Genomic DNA, 20,226 nt, shown 5'->3' with positions numbered 1-20,226 from the left:
TGGTTTAGGTTTGTTTATCAGTGTACTTATTTCAGACCATAATTTTTCTGGGCTGTTTCTTCAGACTAGGTCTGTCAGCACTTCGCTACAAGTTTTCTTCTGTTTCAGTGCAAATTCCAGGCAGTCTTTAGAGATAAATATGGAAGAGCCTTGGAATGTCTCAGAGACCCTGAGCTCTTCTGTCCTGTTGACCAAACCAACTAAATCTCTTAATTCTCAGACATAACCTCACGTAGAAGTTTGGGGATTTTCTTCTTGTTTTTTTTCCTTTCATTAAATGCAAAGAGAGCCCAGTTCCAGGTGGTTGCTGGTTGGTGACCAGCTTTTTACCAGTGTCACTGCACCAGTTACAAAATGGAAGCAGCTTCTGTTGGCTCGGTGGCAGGTGGTGACATCTCCCAGGAGTAACTGGGTTTCACTGGGACCCACTGGCTTAATCTGTCTGGTGAAGGAATTTTTTTTTTTTTTTGCAGATTCTGGCTTTTATTAGGTAGCTGTGCTTTATGATACAACTTTATGAATAGAACAAACTTTACTATGGCCTTGGCCTCGATAATGATCACAGATCTAGAAGAACTGAGTTGGAAGCGACCCACAAGGATTATTGAGTCCAGCTCCTGGCCCTGCACAGCACCACCCCAGGAGTCCCACCCTGTGCCAGAGGGCATTGTCCAAACCCTCCTTGAGCTCTGCCAGCCTTGGTGCTGTGACCACTGCCCTGGGGAGCCTGTTCAGTGCCCAAACACCCTCTGGGTGAAGAACCTTTTCCTGATATCCAACCTAAACCTCCCCTGACACAGCTTCAGGCCATTCCCTTGGGTCCTGTCACTGGGTACCATAGAGATCAGTGTCTTCCCTTGTGATGTTCTGCTGAAACTCCTTTCATCAGTAAATCATCCATTTAAGTTTATAAAATTTTAATTATCTTGCCATTTTTACTGCATCTCCCTTTGCTTTAGTATGTTAAATGGAGAGGATTTGGAAAATGTTTCCTGTATGTTTTTCCTTGTACCTTCTAGCAACCAAACTGACATTCTTTTGATCCATCTTCTTTTTAAAATTGTTTAATCCTCTTATTTTCCTCTGTCTCTAAGCCCTCTTCTATTTTTTTATTCTTTCACTGTGCTTTTCAAATACAGATTACCTAATAGTTTGCACATTAAAAAGATCCTTGCCAAGAAATAGATCTGTAACAAGAACTTGTCATTTTGTACTAGTAATCTTTCTTTTCATCTCATGTCACATGACTGCAATCCAGGTTATAGGAAAAATTCCTTATTTTCTAAAAATGTGACATTTTCACAGTTAATGCTTAAATGCTTAAAGATATAGGCTTCCCTGTTAATATTCACATATTTGTAATTTCTCATTTCTCTTCTACACCACTGCTAAGCACAGTGTGCTTTGCCAAGATGCAGCTGATGAGTGGGATGATCAGGAACAGTACTGTGGGATTATGTTTTTGTTCATCCTACTTACATCATTGAGTTATAGGATGTGTGGGGGCTGAGGAGGGCTCACTTTAGAGTGAAAGTGGAGGAAAAACCCCTTCTGTAACATTTAAGGAGTCAAATCTGACTCCAGCCAGCAGCAAGTTAAAAATCTTAACTTTACACTGGCAATGAGGAGGTAGAATAATCATCCAGAATCACCTTAAAATTCTGCTTTAAAAGGCAGAATTTGGCTGCTTCCCCCTTGCCTGGCCTGGCTGGGCTCCCTGGGGGCAGTGGGGTTGCTGGGAGCTGATTTCTGCTTTCCCTCTCAGACGCGGGAGCAGGAGGAGCTGGAGGAGGCTCTGGAGGTGGAGCGGCAGGAGAGCGAACAGAGGCGCCTGTTCATGCAGAAGGAGGAGCAGCTCCAGCAGATGATAAAAAGGAAGAATAAACAGGCACTCCTGGATGATCTGGTGAGTAACAAAAGCAGAGGTTTCAAAGCTCAGTAGCATTGACATGCATCTCTGTCACTGCGTGGAATGAATGGATCTGTCCCCGTTTCCCTGGTTTGTGTTTCCATTCTCTCACCTGTTATTTATTTCAGTGGTGCAAACCACTCTGGTTTTGGTAAGCTAGGGGCTGGATGAAGGCTGCTTCTGGGATTTGTAGCTCAACTCTACCTCTCTTGGCTTGTTAAGCAGTTCTGAGGAGTGGCTGAGGTGTGTGGAAGCAAAAAGGTCATCAGGAGGTGCTTCTTGGCTCAGCCACCTGTGCAGTGGAGATGGTGGAGAGCAGGGGACAGTAACCTCATGAGTTATCCAGTCATTGCTCAGCCCTTTCTCAGCCAGAGCACCTAAATGATTTGTGGTCCCTTTGTATGCAACAACAACTACAATGAAAAGTTTTCTGCCACAAGTGTGTCATGTTCTCTTACTGCCACTTCTGTACAAGTTGCTCCTGTTGAAGTGAATGAAGTTCATATAGACACACAGAGGAAAACTCATACTTGCTTTTGGAAATTGTGGGCATCTTGATTAATGTACTGATTCTGCATCTCAAATGCAATAATGTGTGGGCATAGAGAAACTCCCTCAGTGTGTTACTTAAGGTTCACATCTCAATTTTTTCAATACAAGTGTGTGTACAGACATGCATACACACACATTCACAGGTTTAACACCCATGAGGACAGTCTGTACACATGGCCTGTGTGTAACCTTGAGGGAAATCAGAAAAAAGAAGTATGTATGCATACATACATGTGTTCAGCTGTGTCAGTATGGTTTAAAGCTGCTTGGCATATCCAAATGATATTTTCTCTCTTGTATCAGTGCATCTCACACTAACACAGTGGTAATTCCTGCTTTGTAGTCTCAGTTCTTATTCATGATACAGATTCTTTTCCACTTTTCCTGGAAAAGTAGAGTTTCTCTTTGAGCCAGGGCAGAAGGCACTGACATGGAGTGAGGATCTAAGTGAAATTTAGGAGTTTCAGGGCCTCCTGAAGAGATAGATGCCTTGCTTCAAGCCAGGATTCCTGGCAACCTGTTACTGGTGTTCCTTTTGTAGGCAAAAGCAGAGATGAGCAGAAAGCTTCTTAAAAAAAAAGTCAAGCTTGTATCTTTACATCCAGCAATGTATTTTCACTTTAAAGGTAAATGCTTTTACAGTCCACACAATTAGGAATAGTGGATAAATTAATAAAAACTCCACTATAAATTTGAATTTAATTTCTCAGAATATGGATTTGGAGTTTCTGACTTCTAAAAAATCTGTTCTAAAACACAGTTCTAACTGACTAGAGACCAGTGGCTGATGTGTGGTTGTTTGTTTAATTTTTTTTTTTAAACACAGCATTTGGTTTTACTGGAAACATTCACCAGGTGGCTTGCAAAAATAATAGCTATAAATAACCCTTAAAACATGACTAAAATAAGTAGTTTTTACTGTGATTCCTATTGTGTGTATTGCTATTAAAACATATCTTAATATTCTAAAAACAATATAAAGGTGATTTTTAAAGACTCAGGGAGGAAACTAAACAGTTTCAAGTTTTGTCTCTGTTTCTGAAGGGGCAGTGTCAACTTTAATTTGAACCAAAACTTGTTTTGTAATATTACTAAGGTTTATAAAACCAGCACTGAAGTGTTTGTGTGATGACTTACAAAGTCTCTGGAAAACCAGTGGTTGTTAAAGAAATAAACATTTCCTATGGTCTCTGAAATCCCTCTAATGCTGTGCTGCAAATCTGAAAATGAAACTGATAATGAATAAAACTCAATTGAGAATTGCAGCAAAAGCCAAGCACAGGCAGCAGCAGGGTAAAGAATTAACTTAAAAAATAATCTTGTCTCTATGGTTGCTGGTTCTGTGCTAAACCAAGAAGGATTAATTTTGGGCTACAGAGATACCAGTGGTACCACCACTGGCTCTGCAGGATTGTGAGTGCAGAGGAAGGTGACAATCTGACATTTTATAAACCTTATACCCAAATCTTCTCCTTTGGACAGATCACTTGTTGTGGCCAGCCTACAGCCCAGACCTACTGGATCTTGGTAATTTTTTTTTCCAAGTTTGGCCCTGCCACTGGGCAGCAAGAAAAAATTAAGGACACGTTTTTTGTGTTGTGCAAGTAAAGATGGTCAGCTACTTTCTTGTCAAGAAATGAATTTAACCTTTGGTGCTGAAATCTTATGAAGCTACAGATCTCATGGAATCATAGCAATGTTTGGGTTGGGAGGGTTCTTGGAGAGCATCCAATTCCAACCCCCTGCCATGGGGAGGGAAAACTTCCACTAGAGCAGATTGCTCAGAGCCCCATCCAACATTCACAGTGTTGGGGCATCCACAGCTCCTCTGGGCAGCCTGTGCAGGACCTCACCACCCTCTATAAAGAATTTCTTCCAATGTCTAATCTAACCCTGCCCTCTGTCAGTTTGAAGCCATTCCCCTTGGCAGGCTGTTGTAAAGAGTCTCTCTCCATCTCTTTTGTCAGCTCCCTTCAGGTACTGGAAAGCCACAATGAGGTCACTCCAAAGTGTTCCCTTTTCAGGCTGAGCAATGCCAAAGCCCTCATCCTTTCCTCATGGGAGAGATGCTCCTTCCCTCCCATCATCTTGGTGGTCCAGGTCATCAGATGTGTTACTTGTGGTGGTTTCATATGGAGCAAAGGTCTCAATGGTGTGCAAAAGTGTTTGAGAATGCTCTACCATCTTCAAAGAGCTGATAATGTAGTTACTGCAGAGGCACAGAAAAATGTTTGGTATTCTAAATGTTGTGCAGTGGGCCCTGGTTTGTGGCCAGCCTGGGCAGTGCAGGGGCTCCTGCAGAAAGGGCCAAGGCTCCATGAACCCATCCTTGGCTGAAAACAGGGAGGGAAAGGCCAGTGTGAAGTACTGGAGAGATCAGCAAGGCATCAGGGTGACTCAGGCTCTGCAGGGCTCTGGAAAAGCAGTTGGGTCCTTTTTGCTTCCCTAATTAGGCAATTTCTGTGTTACCTGCATTGTAGACCACCTCTTTTACAGTAGAACCTCTCACTTTAAAAGCACAATACCCTGTTGTAATTTCAATTTGCAGTCTCAAATGCACTTAGTGCATCACTGGGAGAGCTGTATGAGTGTTTTATTTTGGGTTGTTGTTTGTTTGGGAATTTTTTTTTTAACCTGGGATAATCCAGGCTGAGTAAAATATTAAAGCCCTTTCTTTATGTGCTGTACAGACACTCTCACGTGTATACAGAGGATTCTAAGATGATCTCTTGTGTTTTATGGGACTTTCACTTTCCTCTTCAACAGCCCCTAATTCCCAGGCATGAGCACAATGGGAGAGGAGCAGGTTTTCCCTGGACTGTGGCATAGCTTGGAGCCAGGAAAGGCATTAAAGAGGTCAAATCCACACTTTCACCAGAACCTCAAGGGTTTTGAGACAAATCTTCCAGAAATTGTTGTGTAGAACCAGCTTTGTTCATAGTGTGGACAGTTTGTTTTCCCAAAGAGAAAATTGCTGGTATGGATAAACACAGGGTTGGAACTTCCACGTGTGTTAATAGTTAACAGAAGGGCTCTGGGCATATTCAAAAGGACAAACAATCAGGATGTGGTGCCTTGCTGGCACACTGTGGGTTTCCCACAGTTGTGTAATCTGGTTACTGGTCATTGTGTGAACTCCTGAGAAGTTGGTTAAAAATTGGCTTCCTTGAATCATTTTATTAGAAATGCAGTGAGTGTTACAGGAATATGAACGACAAAATGAACAGGAGAGTGCTTTCCACTCTGCCCTTCTCCCCCAGCTTGTTAAATCTGGTCATTGAAAGAGTTCAGCATCTTTAACCTCTGCTGACAGCTGACAGCACATGCTACTGCATGCAGGTTAGAGATGTAGAACACTTGAAAGAAGCAGACTCTAAACTAGTGCATTTGTGGTCCAGATTTTCTCCCAGTTGTGCAGAAATTAGATGTCTCTACAATTTAGGTTTTTAGCATCTTCCCTCCCTCCTCCCAGCTGATCACAGAAATCCAAGTAGGAAGCTGTGCCTTAGATGTTGTATTTGTGCTTCTGGGCCAGATCTTGTCTTGTGAGATTTTCTGCTTTTCCTTGCATTCTAGTGGTAAGGCAAAAGGAGTATAATAAAATATAGAGGGGGAAAAAGACTGGAGAGTGATGTGGAAAGTCAGTGTACAACGTGACTGCTGTTCATGATCACTTCAGAGGATTTCTCTGGGTACCATGAAAACAGCAAGGCATCTTGTGGCATTAAAAACATCCAACTTCTTACCTTGAACTGAATAATTAAAAAATCACAGTCCTGTTTATAAAATCTGCTTGGTTTTGTGAGTACCAAATGTAGTTCATAGTTCAATATTTGCTTGGCTCTTTGAAGCAGAAGTAAATGTGAAGTGTGAAAGCTTTAGGAATAAAATTCTGTGCTAGAGCAGTCCAGGAAGAATCTGTCTGAACTTCTTCCCTGCTCTCAACTTCATGGTAGTTCTAGCCAGGAATTCTCAAGGATTTCTGTGTGCATGTAGATAGTCACATTAGTCTCTTAGAAAATTACTTAGCCAATAATTTCCTGACTCTCTCAAAAATGCACTTCCATATATGTATGCTAATAATCATTCTGTCCTGACAGTTTAAGTAATTCATTTGCTTAACTATTCATTTTACTATTTTTATGTGTATATATGTGTATATATATTTAAAAATTGGCTGGCTTCCCTAAAAATAAGTTGCTGAAGGAGAAAATAAATATGCTGTTGGTTGCACTTACAATAGTGCCATTGTGCAGAGCAGAGCAAGGATCATTTCCAAACGGCCTCAGGTGAAATCTAATGGGAAACAATTTCAAACTGGTCTGAGTTCATTGGGAGAAAGAATGTGTCTTAGATAAACATCTGATCCAAGTTACACTACTCAGTATTATTCCCTCTCTGATTAAGTTCTAATTTTTTTTAAATTTTAATAAATATTGTTGCATTGGCCAGTTGGAATAAGGAGCCTGTTATATTGTCTTTAATGTGGATTCTAGTGGATTCTATAAAAATGGTTGTTTGCAGGTTATTCTGATTTATGGGGTTGCTGCAGCTTTTTCTTATTACTGAAAATGATCCTTTTCTGTAAACTGTTGCTGAGGGAGAGGATACTTGGCATTCTGCTGTTCTCCTATGATGGCCTTGCAGTCACAGCTTGCAGTTTGGGAGAATATGCAGTGTTAATTAATATTTGTTTTGGTCTAGGACTCAAATTTATTCCTCATATGTTTACAGGAGAGCTCTGATCTTCCTGCCTCTCTGCTCTTAGCTCAGCATAAGGACAGATCTACTCAGCTAGAAATGCAGCTGGAAAAGCCCAAACCTGTCAAACCAGTCACGTTTTCCACTGGCATCAAAATGGTAAGATTTGCTTGTTTGGTTTTTTTAAATGCATTTCAGAAGATCAAGGAATTCCTCATATGAAATTCAGAGGTCACTTAAACCTGAGTTGCATGTTACATGAAATAGACTGTTTGCTTCCAGTTAAATAAGTAAGTAATAATAAGTAATTAGGAATTAATTGAAGAATTTCATCATTCTGCTAGTTGGAATATTGTGATCACCCACCCATCACAAATATATGGAACATTTTCATTGTGTAGTTGTCAAAAAACAAACTATACCTCTCTCCCTGTGAAGTTCTGGTGTCCTTGAATTATTTTTCTTGTTTGTTCACCAATTCTGGAAGTTGAAATTTTTCAAGTTCAGGAATCATCTGCACTTTGTTCAGATTTATTTTGAGCACTGGAGCAATCTGTGAGTATGAGACTGACAGTCTAGAAAATGATGCCAAGGTTAAGGACTCTATTTTCATTGTTATTTGGCTTTGGGAAACAGCAAGTATTTTTGCAAATGTGTCACCTTAGGGTGGCAGCTGAAGATCTCTCAGCATTCCTGTTCTGTATCATGGCACAAGCACACAACAGCCTGTGTACATAAATGTAAAGCTGGGGGTGGGAGCACCAGTGACTGATCTTTTCTGCACCTTGCTGGTTTTCTGCTTTGTATTGTTTTAAATCTCTTTTTATACTTTTTTAAAATCCACTTTTTTTAGACTTTGTGTTTTAAAATTGGTAATGGTAAACTGAATGTCTTGAAAATAGCCAACACTCTACTCTCCTCAACAAACCAAGAAGTCAGCAAAGCAAAAATCTGTGCATCAAGCTAGTTTCCTATCAGTAATCAATTTATTTTTGCCATGAATATTTGTGCTGTGTTCATTATCTGTTAAAGTGTTAACAGTGTGGAACCATTTGCAGCTTATTTTTCCAAAAGCAGTCAGTTTTTGTAAGGCTGTGTGGATTGTTTTCTTGTTTTCCTGTGGTGTATATTGATCTTCTTCCTATTTCTTTTAAAACCTAACAGTCTGGGGGAGATAGAAAATCTCTCACAAAGCAAATCAGTCTGTGTAGAAAAGCCAGTGGACAGAAAATGCCTGTTCTGTTTAAAAAATACTCTGTCTGAATGGCTGTACTTTTTCTTGCTGTTAAAAAATACTGTCAGAATTTCTTACAGCTGTGCCTTTTCTGTGGGCAAAGGAAGATGATCAGCTGATGTATGTCATGAGGACAGTGGAAGTATTTTCTAATTTGTTTAAAAATTAATATTAAATGCAGCATGTGGTAGTGGACATTTGAGATCTGCAGCCCTAAGTAAATTTCATCCAGGAATGATGAAAGACTTGGAAGAAGAGATTTCCAGCAGCAGGACATTTAAATCCTAATGTTTGGAATAATAGGGGATATGCCAGATAACTAATTGCTAATTCATCAGTGTTCAGAAAATGTGAATAGATAAATACCTTAATTTGTTCAATCTCAGGAAACAAAAATTTCCTCACCCTGACTTAGTCCTAAATTGAAAAAGAACAGTTTATTGTACTTATTTCTATTCATGTTTTTTAACAGTAAAGATAAGGATAGAAGCATTTGAAGTTGGTGACTATTATTTATGGGAAATGGATTGCATCAGAATTTTACACCAACAAAATTACAGGTTTTGCTTAGAAAGATGAATGTTTCCTTATTTTCTTTACAGGTGGTTGATTTATTTATTACATGACTTAAAAAAAATAGAAATTGTATTACACAGTAATAATATTGATAATAATATTGTATCAATATTATCACACAGTGATTATCACACAGTATCAATAATATTACACAGTAATAATATTGATACTCTGCATAATAAATGAATGAAGTATCTAACTTTATAATTTTTGGAGAAGTTGGTTCCACAGCCTGGGAATGTTTCTGTGGGTGTTCTGCTAAGAGGCAGCTCAGTGCTTGGAAGCAGATGTTGAATTTCTGTGGATATGTGCAAAGGGTTGCTTTGACAAACTGGCCTCATTTGAATGAAATGTGTTTTAATAAGGCTAAATGCAAAATGAGAAATTGAAGAGTAAATAAATCCCCAGCCTGGTCAGGCTCTGGGAAGAGGATTTGGAAGTTTAGCTAAGCAAGTAAACCAGTTTGACCCTCAGCCACAGTGTCTGTGGGGGGCCTTGGGTATGTGAATAGTCCAGCAATAAATAGGAAAGGACTTTTCCTCCTGAATGCAATATTGGGAAGAGTTGTGAACTGCAGAGTTCTGCTGCTGCATTTTGAGTGCAAAAATCAGAAAGAACGTGAAGAGGAGCCACAAAAGTCCATTCAAAGGTAGAAAGATCTGCTCAGTGTGCTGCATTCTGCCTCTGGTTCAGGAGGAGATGGTTCAGGTATGACTCAATTTACACCAAGTACCTCCTTAGCACAGAACATGCCAGCTCTGAGCAGTGCAGCATTAAAATGTAGCAAGAACCAGTAACCTTAGTTAAACCAACACCATCTAAATAGGAACTGAAGGAAGGAATAAGACCTGAAGTTCACACAATGTTCTGCTGGTTAATTGGCCTCACTGTTAAAATTGGCTTTGGAATGCAATGAAATCTCAAATTCTTGATGTTTTCAGATTAGGATTGGGGTGTGCCTTGGAAAGTTGCTGTAGTTATCAAATGCAAGTTTGCTGGCCTTGGAGCAGGGTTAGTTTTGTGAAATGCAGTTCAGCTCATTGCACATGATCCATGAGGGCGGGTTCTGGTGACAGTGTCAGGTGAATTCCCACCTTAGGACATGCTTGTTTGCCAGGCTGAGTGTTTTCCCAAGAACCTGAGATGCTCAGTGCACTCCTTTTGCGTAGGTGTCCACGTGAAGTGGGTGGAACTTTTCTTGTGCTCTTTGTGGCTGCTTTGGCTTTGTTCCCCTCTAAACCATGGGGTTCACACCACTCCTGTTGGTGGGGGAGCTGGAGGGGAGTACTGAGAATTTCTATAGAAATACAATTCTAATTAATGCTCTGGCACAAGAGTTCTGAAAATTCAGGACATTTGTGTGAAAAGTCTGGACTGTGCCCACTGGCAGAGGCTTAGCAGTGCACATTTAATGAATCACTATATATGTCCTTACCCTGGGCTTTTATTTTTTCCTAATAGTTTGGCCACTGACCTTTTCTGATAGGTGCCTCTAATTTTGTTTCAAAAGAAGGGAAGCCAGATAGAGCTAGCTGAGCTGCTGGCTGATCCAGAGCTGCTGTTTACACAAAGACTATGAAAACATGCCACTTGTGGCAATCCACTGGGCTTTTTTTCAGCTTGAACAGGGCTGTTTTTCCTTGGTCAGAGATGTTCTTCTGCCTGACTGCTAATCAGACATGTTTCTTGGTGTCTGAGTTAGGAGCATGTCCATTCTAGTCTCCTGGGCAATGCTCAAGGAAGTTGGCTCATTTAAGGTGTCATATTAGTGCTGTGAGTTCCTCTGCTTGCAGGGGGAGGAGGGAATGTCTTTCTCTTGTAAGCTAAGCAAGAGCATCCCCTATAGCATGAGACAGACAAATAGCTCATGGGGACAGGGTCTCCTTCACTTTTCCTTTTGTGAAATTCCTTTTTTTTTCCTCCTTTCAAGTGGAAGCAGTTTTTCCTCTGTAGTCTGCTCTTTAACTTTTTCAGTAAATTCTATCCTCTGTGCACAAAGCTTACATTCCAAATCAATCAGTTTGATTTACCCCTTTGAGTAGGGGGAGACAGTGCTGCCAGGCTTTTTTTCTTACCATGTTCATCATATTAAGAAATATACTTTCAGCACATCTAAATATTTTAAAACAATCTTATTAAAGCCAATCTCCAATCAGGGTAAAGCTACAAAAGAAACTGTAGCGATCTTAATTGCTGCAATAGTGCTAAAAATGAGATTTCCTGTCAATTGTGGTACTTCAGACTTTAGCAGCTGTCAAAAAGAGCACAGTTTGTGTGAAATGAATGATGTTTCCAGCATTTCTAGGGCTTGTCAGGAGGTGCAAAACAAGGTCTGGCAAGAGAACCATTCTTCTGTTTCTTGGTGAATGTAATGACCATTTCTGGTTGTCAGGTAGCTTTAACGTGGAGCTCATTTGAAGGTGTAAGAGAGATGCTCATATGTATTGCAGACAAATGGCAGTTTGCAAATGCAGCAGGAATTAATTGTGTTACATGAGTTTAGTTTCCTTCTTATGTCTCTAGTGTTTACAGAACTGTAGAAGGCTTTTCTAGGTCTGTGCTTTACCTCACCATTGTGGTTAAAATGCATAGAAGTGTGGATATATTTAAGTCCTCCTTAATTTGAACTGAGAGCACAGAACCTTTGGGTCCATGGCCCAGCTGTTTCCATGTTTGTAGAAAATCTGAGTGCCTTAGAGGGACTCAGCTCATGCCATCTCCAGCACATTTCAGGCTGTGTGTCTGTCCCTTTTCTGTTCCTTCCACTTCTCTAATATTTCTTTTCTTCTTTTTTAAGAAAAGAAACATTACAAAACTGGAAGGACTGTCCTGGACTTCCCCCAGCTTCCCAGGACACTTAGCCTCTAGTGATGGTATTCTTGGAGTAATCTCATGCAGTTAAAAACTCAATTGCCTCTAATTGGATTGCCCAAAAATGTAGGAAAACAACATAGGTGTCCCTTGGTTTGCTTCTGCTGGGGAAAGTTTGCCTTCTTGCATTTTATACCCAAATACCTCAGAATTAATGTAATGCATCATTGACCTTCCAATTCTTATAATCATTTTTATTTTATTACTTAATAGCAGTGGGAATATTTATTAATAGAACTATTAGTGCAGAGTGCTCTACATGCTTTAGCATTACCAAGATGGTCCCTAGGCCAGTGAATCTGCAGTTGAAATAGATGTGTCAGGGAGGGAGGGGAGGGGAAGCAGATGCCCGGAGGGGATGTTCTCACCCAGGATTAGCCAGCAGAGCAGTGGAGGAAGGAGGAATAGGATCCAGCCCTGCTGAATTCCTAAGCCGTGGCTCTTCCGCTGAGCCAGGCTCCATCTCCTGTCAACAGCACCCCTGAATGGCAGTGAATTAAGAGTGAAATATCTGCTCCAGCTACTGCTTCCCTGTCCAAATCACAGCAGCAGTGTTAAATATAACTTTGTGGCTCTGAAGATTGCCCAGATTTATTCCAGTTCTTGCAGTTTCAGGTTATTAGTAGCTGGATGCTGGGGAGAGCAGTCTGCAGCCCGGAGCAGCCAGAGGTTGCAGGAGGGAGCAGTTGTAGAACCAATATTTCAGAGGAATGGATTTGTGTCAGACACAGGATGTCTAGGACACCTCAGGAATGTGTGTTACCACTAAGCTGCACATAACAAGTGTTAGGGAAGAGATTTTGTGCAGTCTTACACTTGCAGTATTATTCTGATGGGAAATAACCTTCTTATGTTACATTATGTGGAGCTATTTCTTTTAAAACATTGACCTCATCAGCTCAGGTCAAATTAACTGTTCTTTATTATTGCCTTTTCCTGCAATATTGTTTCCTGTGCAAACAACTGCTCCTGTTTTTCAGTCTGTTTCTTTTATAGCTCGTGGACCAATTATCCAAAATCCTGTTCCAAACTCAAAAAAGTCTGTCAAAATACCCTTTTTAATCAATTGTGCTCCTTCAAAGTTGCTTAGACATATGCCAGGTACTCTGAGGTAAGTGAGGTGCATGTCACCCTGTGGTTTAGGCTACAGCTATTCTGCAGCTCCTGAGGGGGCCTTTCTTTGCCAGTTCTTACTGCTCTGGTTTGCTTGGTTGGTTTGTTGGTTTTGGTGCAGTGTGTTTTAGTGTGTGGGGGTTTTTTTTTGGGTGCTTTTAGTTTTTTCCTGATGTTAAAAAATAAAGCAATCAAGGCTTCCTTCACTGTTAGCTCAGCTGGTGTATCTTCAGACTGGAACTGTTCAGATGGAATTGATTTCTTTGAGATGAATGCCAGTTTGAGTTTAATTGGTATTTTGTTTTTAATCTTCGTTTGGCTCATACCATGCACATTTCTCTTTTACAGCTGGGTGGAATATTTCCCTCTTTGCAGCTCTTGGTAGTTTAGAATCACAGCAAAATTACAACACTTATTTTCAAGAGTAACTAGTGTGTTTAGGCATATAGATCCTTTTGGAACAGGCATATTTGTTTAGAGAACATGCATATATAAAGGTTAAATTTCCAGTGGCCCTGAGCATTCTGTGTCTCTGTGTCTGTGTGTGGTGGCTGTGTCCCAGCTCTGGGCTCGGTGTCAGTGCCAGGAAGCAGAATCCCTTTCCAGAGGAAACCCAAATGCCCCAGTCACAGCACTTTCCAGAGGGTCTCTGATGGAGGTTTTCAGGGAAGCAGCATTCCTGCCAAGCAGCTTCCCTGGAGCAGAGGTTCCCAGGGGTGTAGGTAGCCCTGGGACAAGGGGGATTCTGCAGTTGCTGAGCACCATTTCCTGATTCCTGCTCAGAGTGTACATTGCATATTGCTTTAGCATTGAATTTTTGTCATCAGTAACAGTGTCTTGTTTTTAACAATGGGCATTGATTTGCTAAGGAGGATACTATTTCTGAAGAGAGGAAAAAGAAATTCTGGCTTCTGGATCTCTACCATTTCTGACAATATGTGGATGTAGAATTCAAATATATAAACTGAGAGACACCAAATATGCTGGAAGATCTAACTCAGGTTAGGACTAACATGCTAGATTTAAAAAGTAATCCACAGTCCTGTGACCCACCTTCTGCTCCCTTAAATCTCCTAAGTTTATAAATACAATATGACTGCAACTTCCGAGTAGCTTGATGGAAAATGATTAGTAGTAGTAAATACATTTGTCATACTAAATCTCTAGCCCTCTGTTTAAATAAAGATGTTTTGTTAAGAGTCAAGCACATACATGCTGAACTGTGCTTTGAGTTTCTGAACTCCGGTTTTGAAGTGTATGCCAAATAAACTTTATTTAAGTGATCTATCATCAGAATGCTTCCTGTGCACTCCAGCCCATGGACTGAAGTCTGAAACATTAATTGGGTTCTGGCCTTACTAAGTAATTACTGTTATATCAAAGTGCATAAACATTCAGCACATGATGTTGACTTAATGAATTTTGTTCTTTATGCTGGTAAGAAAATGTTTCTGGAGGAAAAAAGGCAAAGTAAATGACAGTATTTGTTATTTCTCCTCCCTTCATTTACACAGCAATGGCCTTGGAAAAGGAGTCTGTATTTTGAAAATGCAGTGCTATGTCTCCCCATAGCTCTCTGCAGGATTTTAGTTTGGAATGCCTTAAGAAATATGTTGTAGTTGAAATTAAGCTGTTTGGTGGACAGACATAATCAGAACTGCTTGACTTGATTCTTTTTATGGCTGGGTTCTCTGATACTGCTCTGTTAAAATAATATTTGTTCATTTGCTTTAAGGCTCCTTTGCATGGCTAAAGCAGCACATGTTTATGTACACATATTAGTATAAATACAAATTAGACCCATAAGTTTGCACAGCTGTAATGACTGGAATTTAGTAAATGAAATAATGCCTACAGTGTTAATTGTACAAGAGTGAATGGCATGACCAATGTGCTTGCTAAAGTGTCTGTGGCCAGCAGTGGGGCAGATCTGTGCTTTAGCTGTCACTTTTTGAAATGAAGCTGTTCTTAGGTTAGGGGCTTTTTTAGTAATCTTTTTTTTTGTTGTGGGTTTTTTTTTTGTTTTTTTTTTTTTTTTTTTTGTTTGGGTTGACTTGGGTTTTCGTTTTGTTTTGTTTGTGATTTTTAGTGTCCTGTTTGATTTTTGGAGTTGCCCAAGAGCTTACTTGCATGCTTGACTGTTCCCCATCCTTTTTCAGAGGACATTTCTGTGACATGCAGCATGTTCTGGTCCCATGAAAAGGCTCTCAGGGAGAAAGGAGGCTGCTGCAAGAGTTCAGCCAGGTTGTCATTGGCTTCCTTGCCTGTATGGGAGCAGGCACTGGGACAGAACAGCAGGAATGGGCTGCAGGCTCTCATGTAGGATGCCCAAATTCCATCCCAAGCAGCAGCCAGACCTGCCACCAGCTAAGATAGCACAAAGACACGTTGTAGAATAATCTAAGGAAAATGCCATTTAAATCAGCCTGAGATCCTCCTGGTTTTGGGTCTTACAGCTCTGAATGTACCTTTGCTTGAGTAGGTGTTACTGTGAGCAATAAGGAGGGATCTGACTGAAAGAAAGAAGGTGGCTGAGAGGAGAGTCCGAAAAAACAGCTGGCAGGGAAATAAAGAATAATAAAAAATTTCTCAATCATTGTTTGTTTTGGAAAGATCGTGCTTTAAGCACATGGAAATACTTTACACATTTGAGAAGTGCTGACTTCCTACATGCCTTGTGAAGGAACAGCAAATCATTCATATAATGTAAACACATTTATAGATTGTTCCAATATAACTTTTTTCAGTGCTGCTGTTCTTTTTAACAAGATACAATTCAGTGCATACATGCTCTTTTGATGCTATGCTTTGGCCAAGAGTTGCAAACATCATAAACATTAAATATTAGAGTTTGTGCTGAAGGAATCTTGCAAAGTTATTGAACCGCACTTTTAATGCAAAAAGTTGTTAAACGGTGCTGTTTGATGCACTGTTTGAGAGTAAACCCATGAGAAAGTAGTGCTGGAATGAAACAGAAAGAAATAGCTTGTCCAAAATTTTAAGTATAAGCATTATGTCTTACAGAGATGATAAAAAATGGGCGTGGACAAAGTCCCTCTGTGAGGGTGGAATTTTAAATCAGGGAAGAAAAATTAATAAAAAGAGAAGCTGTGGTGGCAGAATTGCAGCAGGTACTTGTGAAATTGTATAATCATAGTGCTGGCTGGGGGTCTTGAGGGTGATGGGGTCCTTCCCCTTGCCATGGGGCAGGGCCAGGGGTACTTCATGGCAGGGACCTGTTCTAACCTGTTCTGAAAGACCTCCTGAGTGGGGGCTCTGCAATCCTGGCCTCTGGTAACACTTACTGCCCTTGCTTTTACATTTTAGGGGAAATTCAGTAACTGTGTTTCCTTGACCTGATAGAAGCTCATTTTCTGCCTATGTACATGGCAAAAGTTCTCTACCTCTTTGTAGGACCTCTTTAAGTCCTTGAGGATGACAGTGTAAAGAGGACTTTACAGAACTAAATGTTTTAGAATTTAGGTCTTAAAAAAATAGTTCAGGCACCTTAATTGTTATTTAACAATAAAAACATAGATTTCTTCTGCAGATGATTGGTAGACTGTCTCTACTCTTACTGGCTGGATGTGCAAAGACATTCAGCTGGGCACTTTTAAAGAGGGAAATTCTTTTAAAGAGAGCAGCAAGAACATTTAAAGAACTGTAGTAAGATCAGTGAAGTATTTGAAGCCATTTAGGGAAGCTGTAGTATAATTGCATATGTGCACAGAAGTATGTGTGACCTTCCTGCCATGATCTTTTTTTCCTTAGAAGTTGTCTGCATCTGTGAGAACATCACATGTTTGCTTCTAATCTTTTTTTCTGTTGCTGCTGATCAAAGCAGTTGTGTGTCACTCCTTCATCTTCTCTGTTGTGTACCTGGAGGAGCCCTGGTGACCTGAGTGGAGAGCAGGGATGGTGGCTTTGCAGATTCCTCTGAGTCAGCACTCAGCTGGGCCATGTCTGTTTGTCTGGCTCTGACAGACTTGCCTGTTAAGGCACATGTGTGCAGCCTTACCTCCCAGCCTGCTTTCACTCCTGGTTATTACATTTCCCAATGAACTAGAATCCATTTGTCCACGTGGAGTGTGTTGATCTCACAGCACAGTTAAAAGATCTCCCATATGTCTGAATTTTCTTCCTTACCTATTCTCAGGGCCACCTTCAGACAAATTTTGGGTAAGCACAGCTTAGAGCTTTTCTGAAATTCTTGCCAGACTTGGTCATACAAGGAGAGCCAAGAGGAGGATGAGGCATGGCCATAGTGGGAGGCAGTTGCTGGAAGGAATATGGCAGGGAAATCAGTAACAAGTGCTGGCAGCAGCAGTGGTGCCCTCCTGGAGCATGGAATCACGGCTGCTGGGATGGGGAGCACAGGGCAGCAGAGGAGACAAACTGGGGAGACAAACTGGGGAGAAATGGGGCCATGGCAGCATCACTCTGAGGGGAGAGGTTGGGGGCAGAGTTGGCAGAAATGTGGCTGTGAGTGGGATGGGAGTTTCCAGGCAGAAGGACTGAGTGGTTTCTGCACGAGGCTGGGAATTGGAGGGGAGCTCTGGGACAGAAGGATTTGGGGACCTGGTGATTCTGGCACTCCTCCATCACCATCAGTTCCTGTGTGAGAGTCCTGTTCTCTGAGGTGAGCCAGGGTGGTGTGTGTGCACTTGTGTGGCCTCCAGTGTGACACCCACACACACCCACATACATGTGCTAACCAGGGTTCAGGCAGGGCTGAATGGCCAGAACTTGTTTCCTCCAGCATCTTCTGTTTTGTCCAAGGTACACCAGCCTTACTGATAAATTAATTACTAATATATTGATTTCTTACAAAGAAAAAATCAGTGTGTTGGTTGGGGCTGTGCTGCATTTTGTGCATGTGCCGCCTTTTCTGCACCTTAGCTCCTGCATAAGTGCACACAGCAAATAAATGAATGTTTGCTGCAGGGTCTCAGAAGTCAAATTTTGAGCTTTCACATTTGTAAATCAAAAATTCATTAAAAAATTAAGATGTGTTTCAACAGAGCTCTTGGGGGCTCTAGTTTTCAATAGTGATCATTACCATCCAAGTGCAACTGTATTGTACTAGGGTACTTGAAGAAAGATATTTGGGTCAAAGAGACAATGCTTTGTAAGGAGACTTCAAAAGTTTTCCTTAAAAATGTTTGTTCAGGTGCAGAGGGTGAGAGAAAGGAATATTGTTTGAGGTGATGTTGGACATCAAAAGGTGCATGTCCCCATATATATGGAGTGATTGTCAGTCAGGGTGTCTCTGGAAAGGAATATTAACAGCTTTAGCTAGTGAGGAGACAAATTATCTTCATGAAGAAGAATTGCCTTGGTCATTGAAAGTCTGGCTTACTCTCATTCCTCATAATATTCTGGGTTTGTCAAGCTTTTACTTTAAGGGCAAAAAACATGGATAATATTGAAGTAGAGAAATGGCTAGTTTAGTTTATTGTTTTGCTTTGCCTGAACACAGTTGCTACACAGGTAATTCTGTATTTGGGGGAAATGCAAGGCTCAAGTGTAGCTTGTGGCCCATTACAGTTGAGCAGAATGTGTGGCAAAGCACTAAAATCCTCTCCCTCTTGCAAAGCCAGTAATAGCATGGTAATAGGCTGTGTTTTATGCAGGCTTCTTTTTTAAAATATAAAGTATTAAAGAATATTGTGGCTACAGAGAAAGCTGCTTTGACTCACTGAGACAAATGTGTGCCGTGGTATGGGCAGGAAATGGAAGGACAGAGAGCACATGTGGAACCATCTATCTAAATTAGCTGGATGGGAGCCAGGAGACTGGAACTTGCAACATTTGCCATGATTAGTAGAAAATGAAATGGTGGTTTTGTGTAAGAAGAATGATTCTTGTCTTATTCTGGGCAAGTGAGGTAGATCCTGCAGGACACAGATGGTACATTTAAAGGTGGTGTATGTGGAATTTGGAGGACTTTGAAAAGGTAAGTAGTTTGGAGGGAGGAACAAGTTAAAAGTGAGGGCTGTGCACAGGAGGAAAGCAGCATATATATATATATATTTAGGTCTGAGGGCCATTCTCCTGTTTCATCTCTTGAAAGAGAGGCATAAATAAATAGAGCATCAGTCCCTTCTCCAAGGCCTAGAGAGATGACAGAAATGTGATCCTCTGCAAGTCACTCAGAGGCAGTGCTCCAGCAGCCAGGAGCTCTGGCCTGGGCTCTGGGGATGTGCTGACAGATCTAAAGGGGTGCATGTGGGCACCTGATCCTCACCATCCTTGGGCACTCTGGGGCTGCCTCTGTTTGGTACCTGTGCTACAGAAAGCAAAAAAGCAACATACATCCTCGTTTGTAATGGTTCCTGTGAAAACCCTTTGGGTTCAGACAAGCAAAGTTGGAATGATCAATCAGTAAATATTTGAAGAATTTTCTGCCTTTCTGAAGGGGTGGCACTGTCTTGGCCTTGCCTGCATACCTAACATTCCTCTTTCTGGTTGTTTACAAGAAAACATGATTAGGATTTCCTTTTGTTATGGGGGAGAAAAAGAGGGCTTGGTTTGAGAGCTCATGAGAGAACACAGAGGGGATTGCAGTGGGAGTTTCATCCTTTCATTGACTTTACCCATTTGGTTTCACTTGTGCACCTTAATCTGCCACTTGGTGGGATGATGCCACATTGAATTCCTGTTTAGGTAGAATCTGAAGCCTAGACAGGGTTAGACCAAGAATTTATCACATATCAGGCACTTTTGGAATGTGGGGTAAAAGCCCCCCATCCCAATCCTTAAGGTGCAATTTATATTAAAGCATAATGTTGTGTCAGTTCAGTTTCTTTGGTAGTGTTGTGTACAGCATTTGCTTTGTGCTAATTTTTAACCTGTTTTGTGTCTGGTTAGTTAAGTGTATTTGAAATACAAAATTAAACAGATGTGTCACTTTAAAGTAGTATAAATATTCATGAAGATTGTTGTACCCATTTAGCTGTTTGTTGCTTTTAAATTGTAACCAATTTGAGCTGTAGGTGCAAGGTATAACTTTGGCATTGTCTCTCTCTCATCTAATTGAAAATTCTTTTGATTTTTTTTTTTTTTAAATCCTGAATAAAGTATTGGAAGGATCAGGGTTATTTTGTTTGTTATGAAGACCAAATCATAAATGTAGCTGCACTTAAGTTTTTATTTGGTGAAGAGACAAAGTACATAGCAAATGCAGCTTTTCAAAATGTGAAATTTCTACTGTAGGAAGAAAGCTCCTTTAGAACTGCAGATAATTTCTCTTTGTTGTTAAAGGCAGCAC

At 40.8% G+C, this 20,226-nt stretch overlaps 1 protein-coding gene across 1 annotated transcript in view; it reads left to right on the top strand.

Moving 5' to 3' along the window:
• MNAT1 (MNAT1 component of CDK activating kinase) overlaps window positions 1–20,226 on the top strand; it is a 119,561-nt gene that overhangs the window by 46,467 nt on the left and 52,868 nt on the right. Inside the window, exons 5-6 of the mRNA XM_036384859.1 lie at window positions 1,766–1,906; window positions 7,196–7,321. Coding sequence (XP_036240752.1) covers window positions 1,766–1,906; window positions 7,196–7,321 — 267 coding nt within the window. The remainder of the gene's footprint in view (window positions 1–1,765; window positions 1,907–7,195; window positions 7,322–20,226) is intronic.

Source organism: Molothrus ater, chromosome 6, assembly GCF_012460135.2.
Source record: "Molothrus ater isolate BHLD 08-10-18 breed brown headed cowbird chromosome 6, BPBGC_Mater_1.1, whole genome shotgun sequence".
In the NCBI taxonomy this organism is placed as follows: Eukaryota; Metazoa; Chordata; class Aves; order Passeriformes; family Icteridae; genus Molothrus; species Molothrus ater.
The sequence above is the reverse complement of the archived record's forward strand: the minus strand, read 5'-3'. Positions and strand labels throughout refer to the sequence as shown.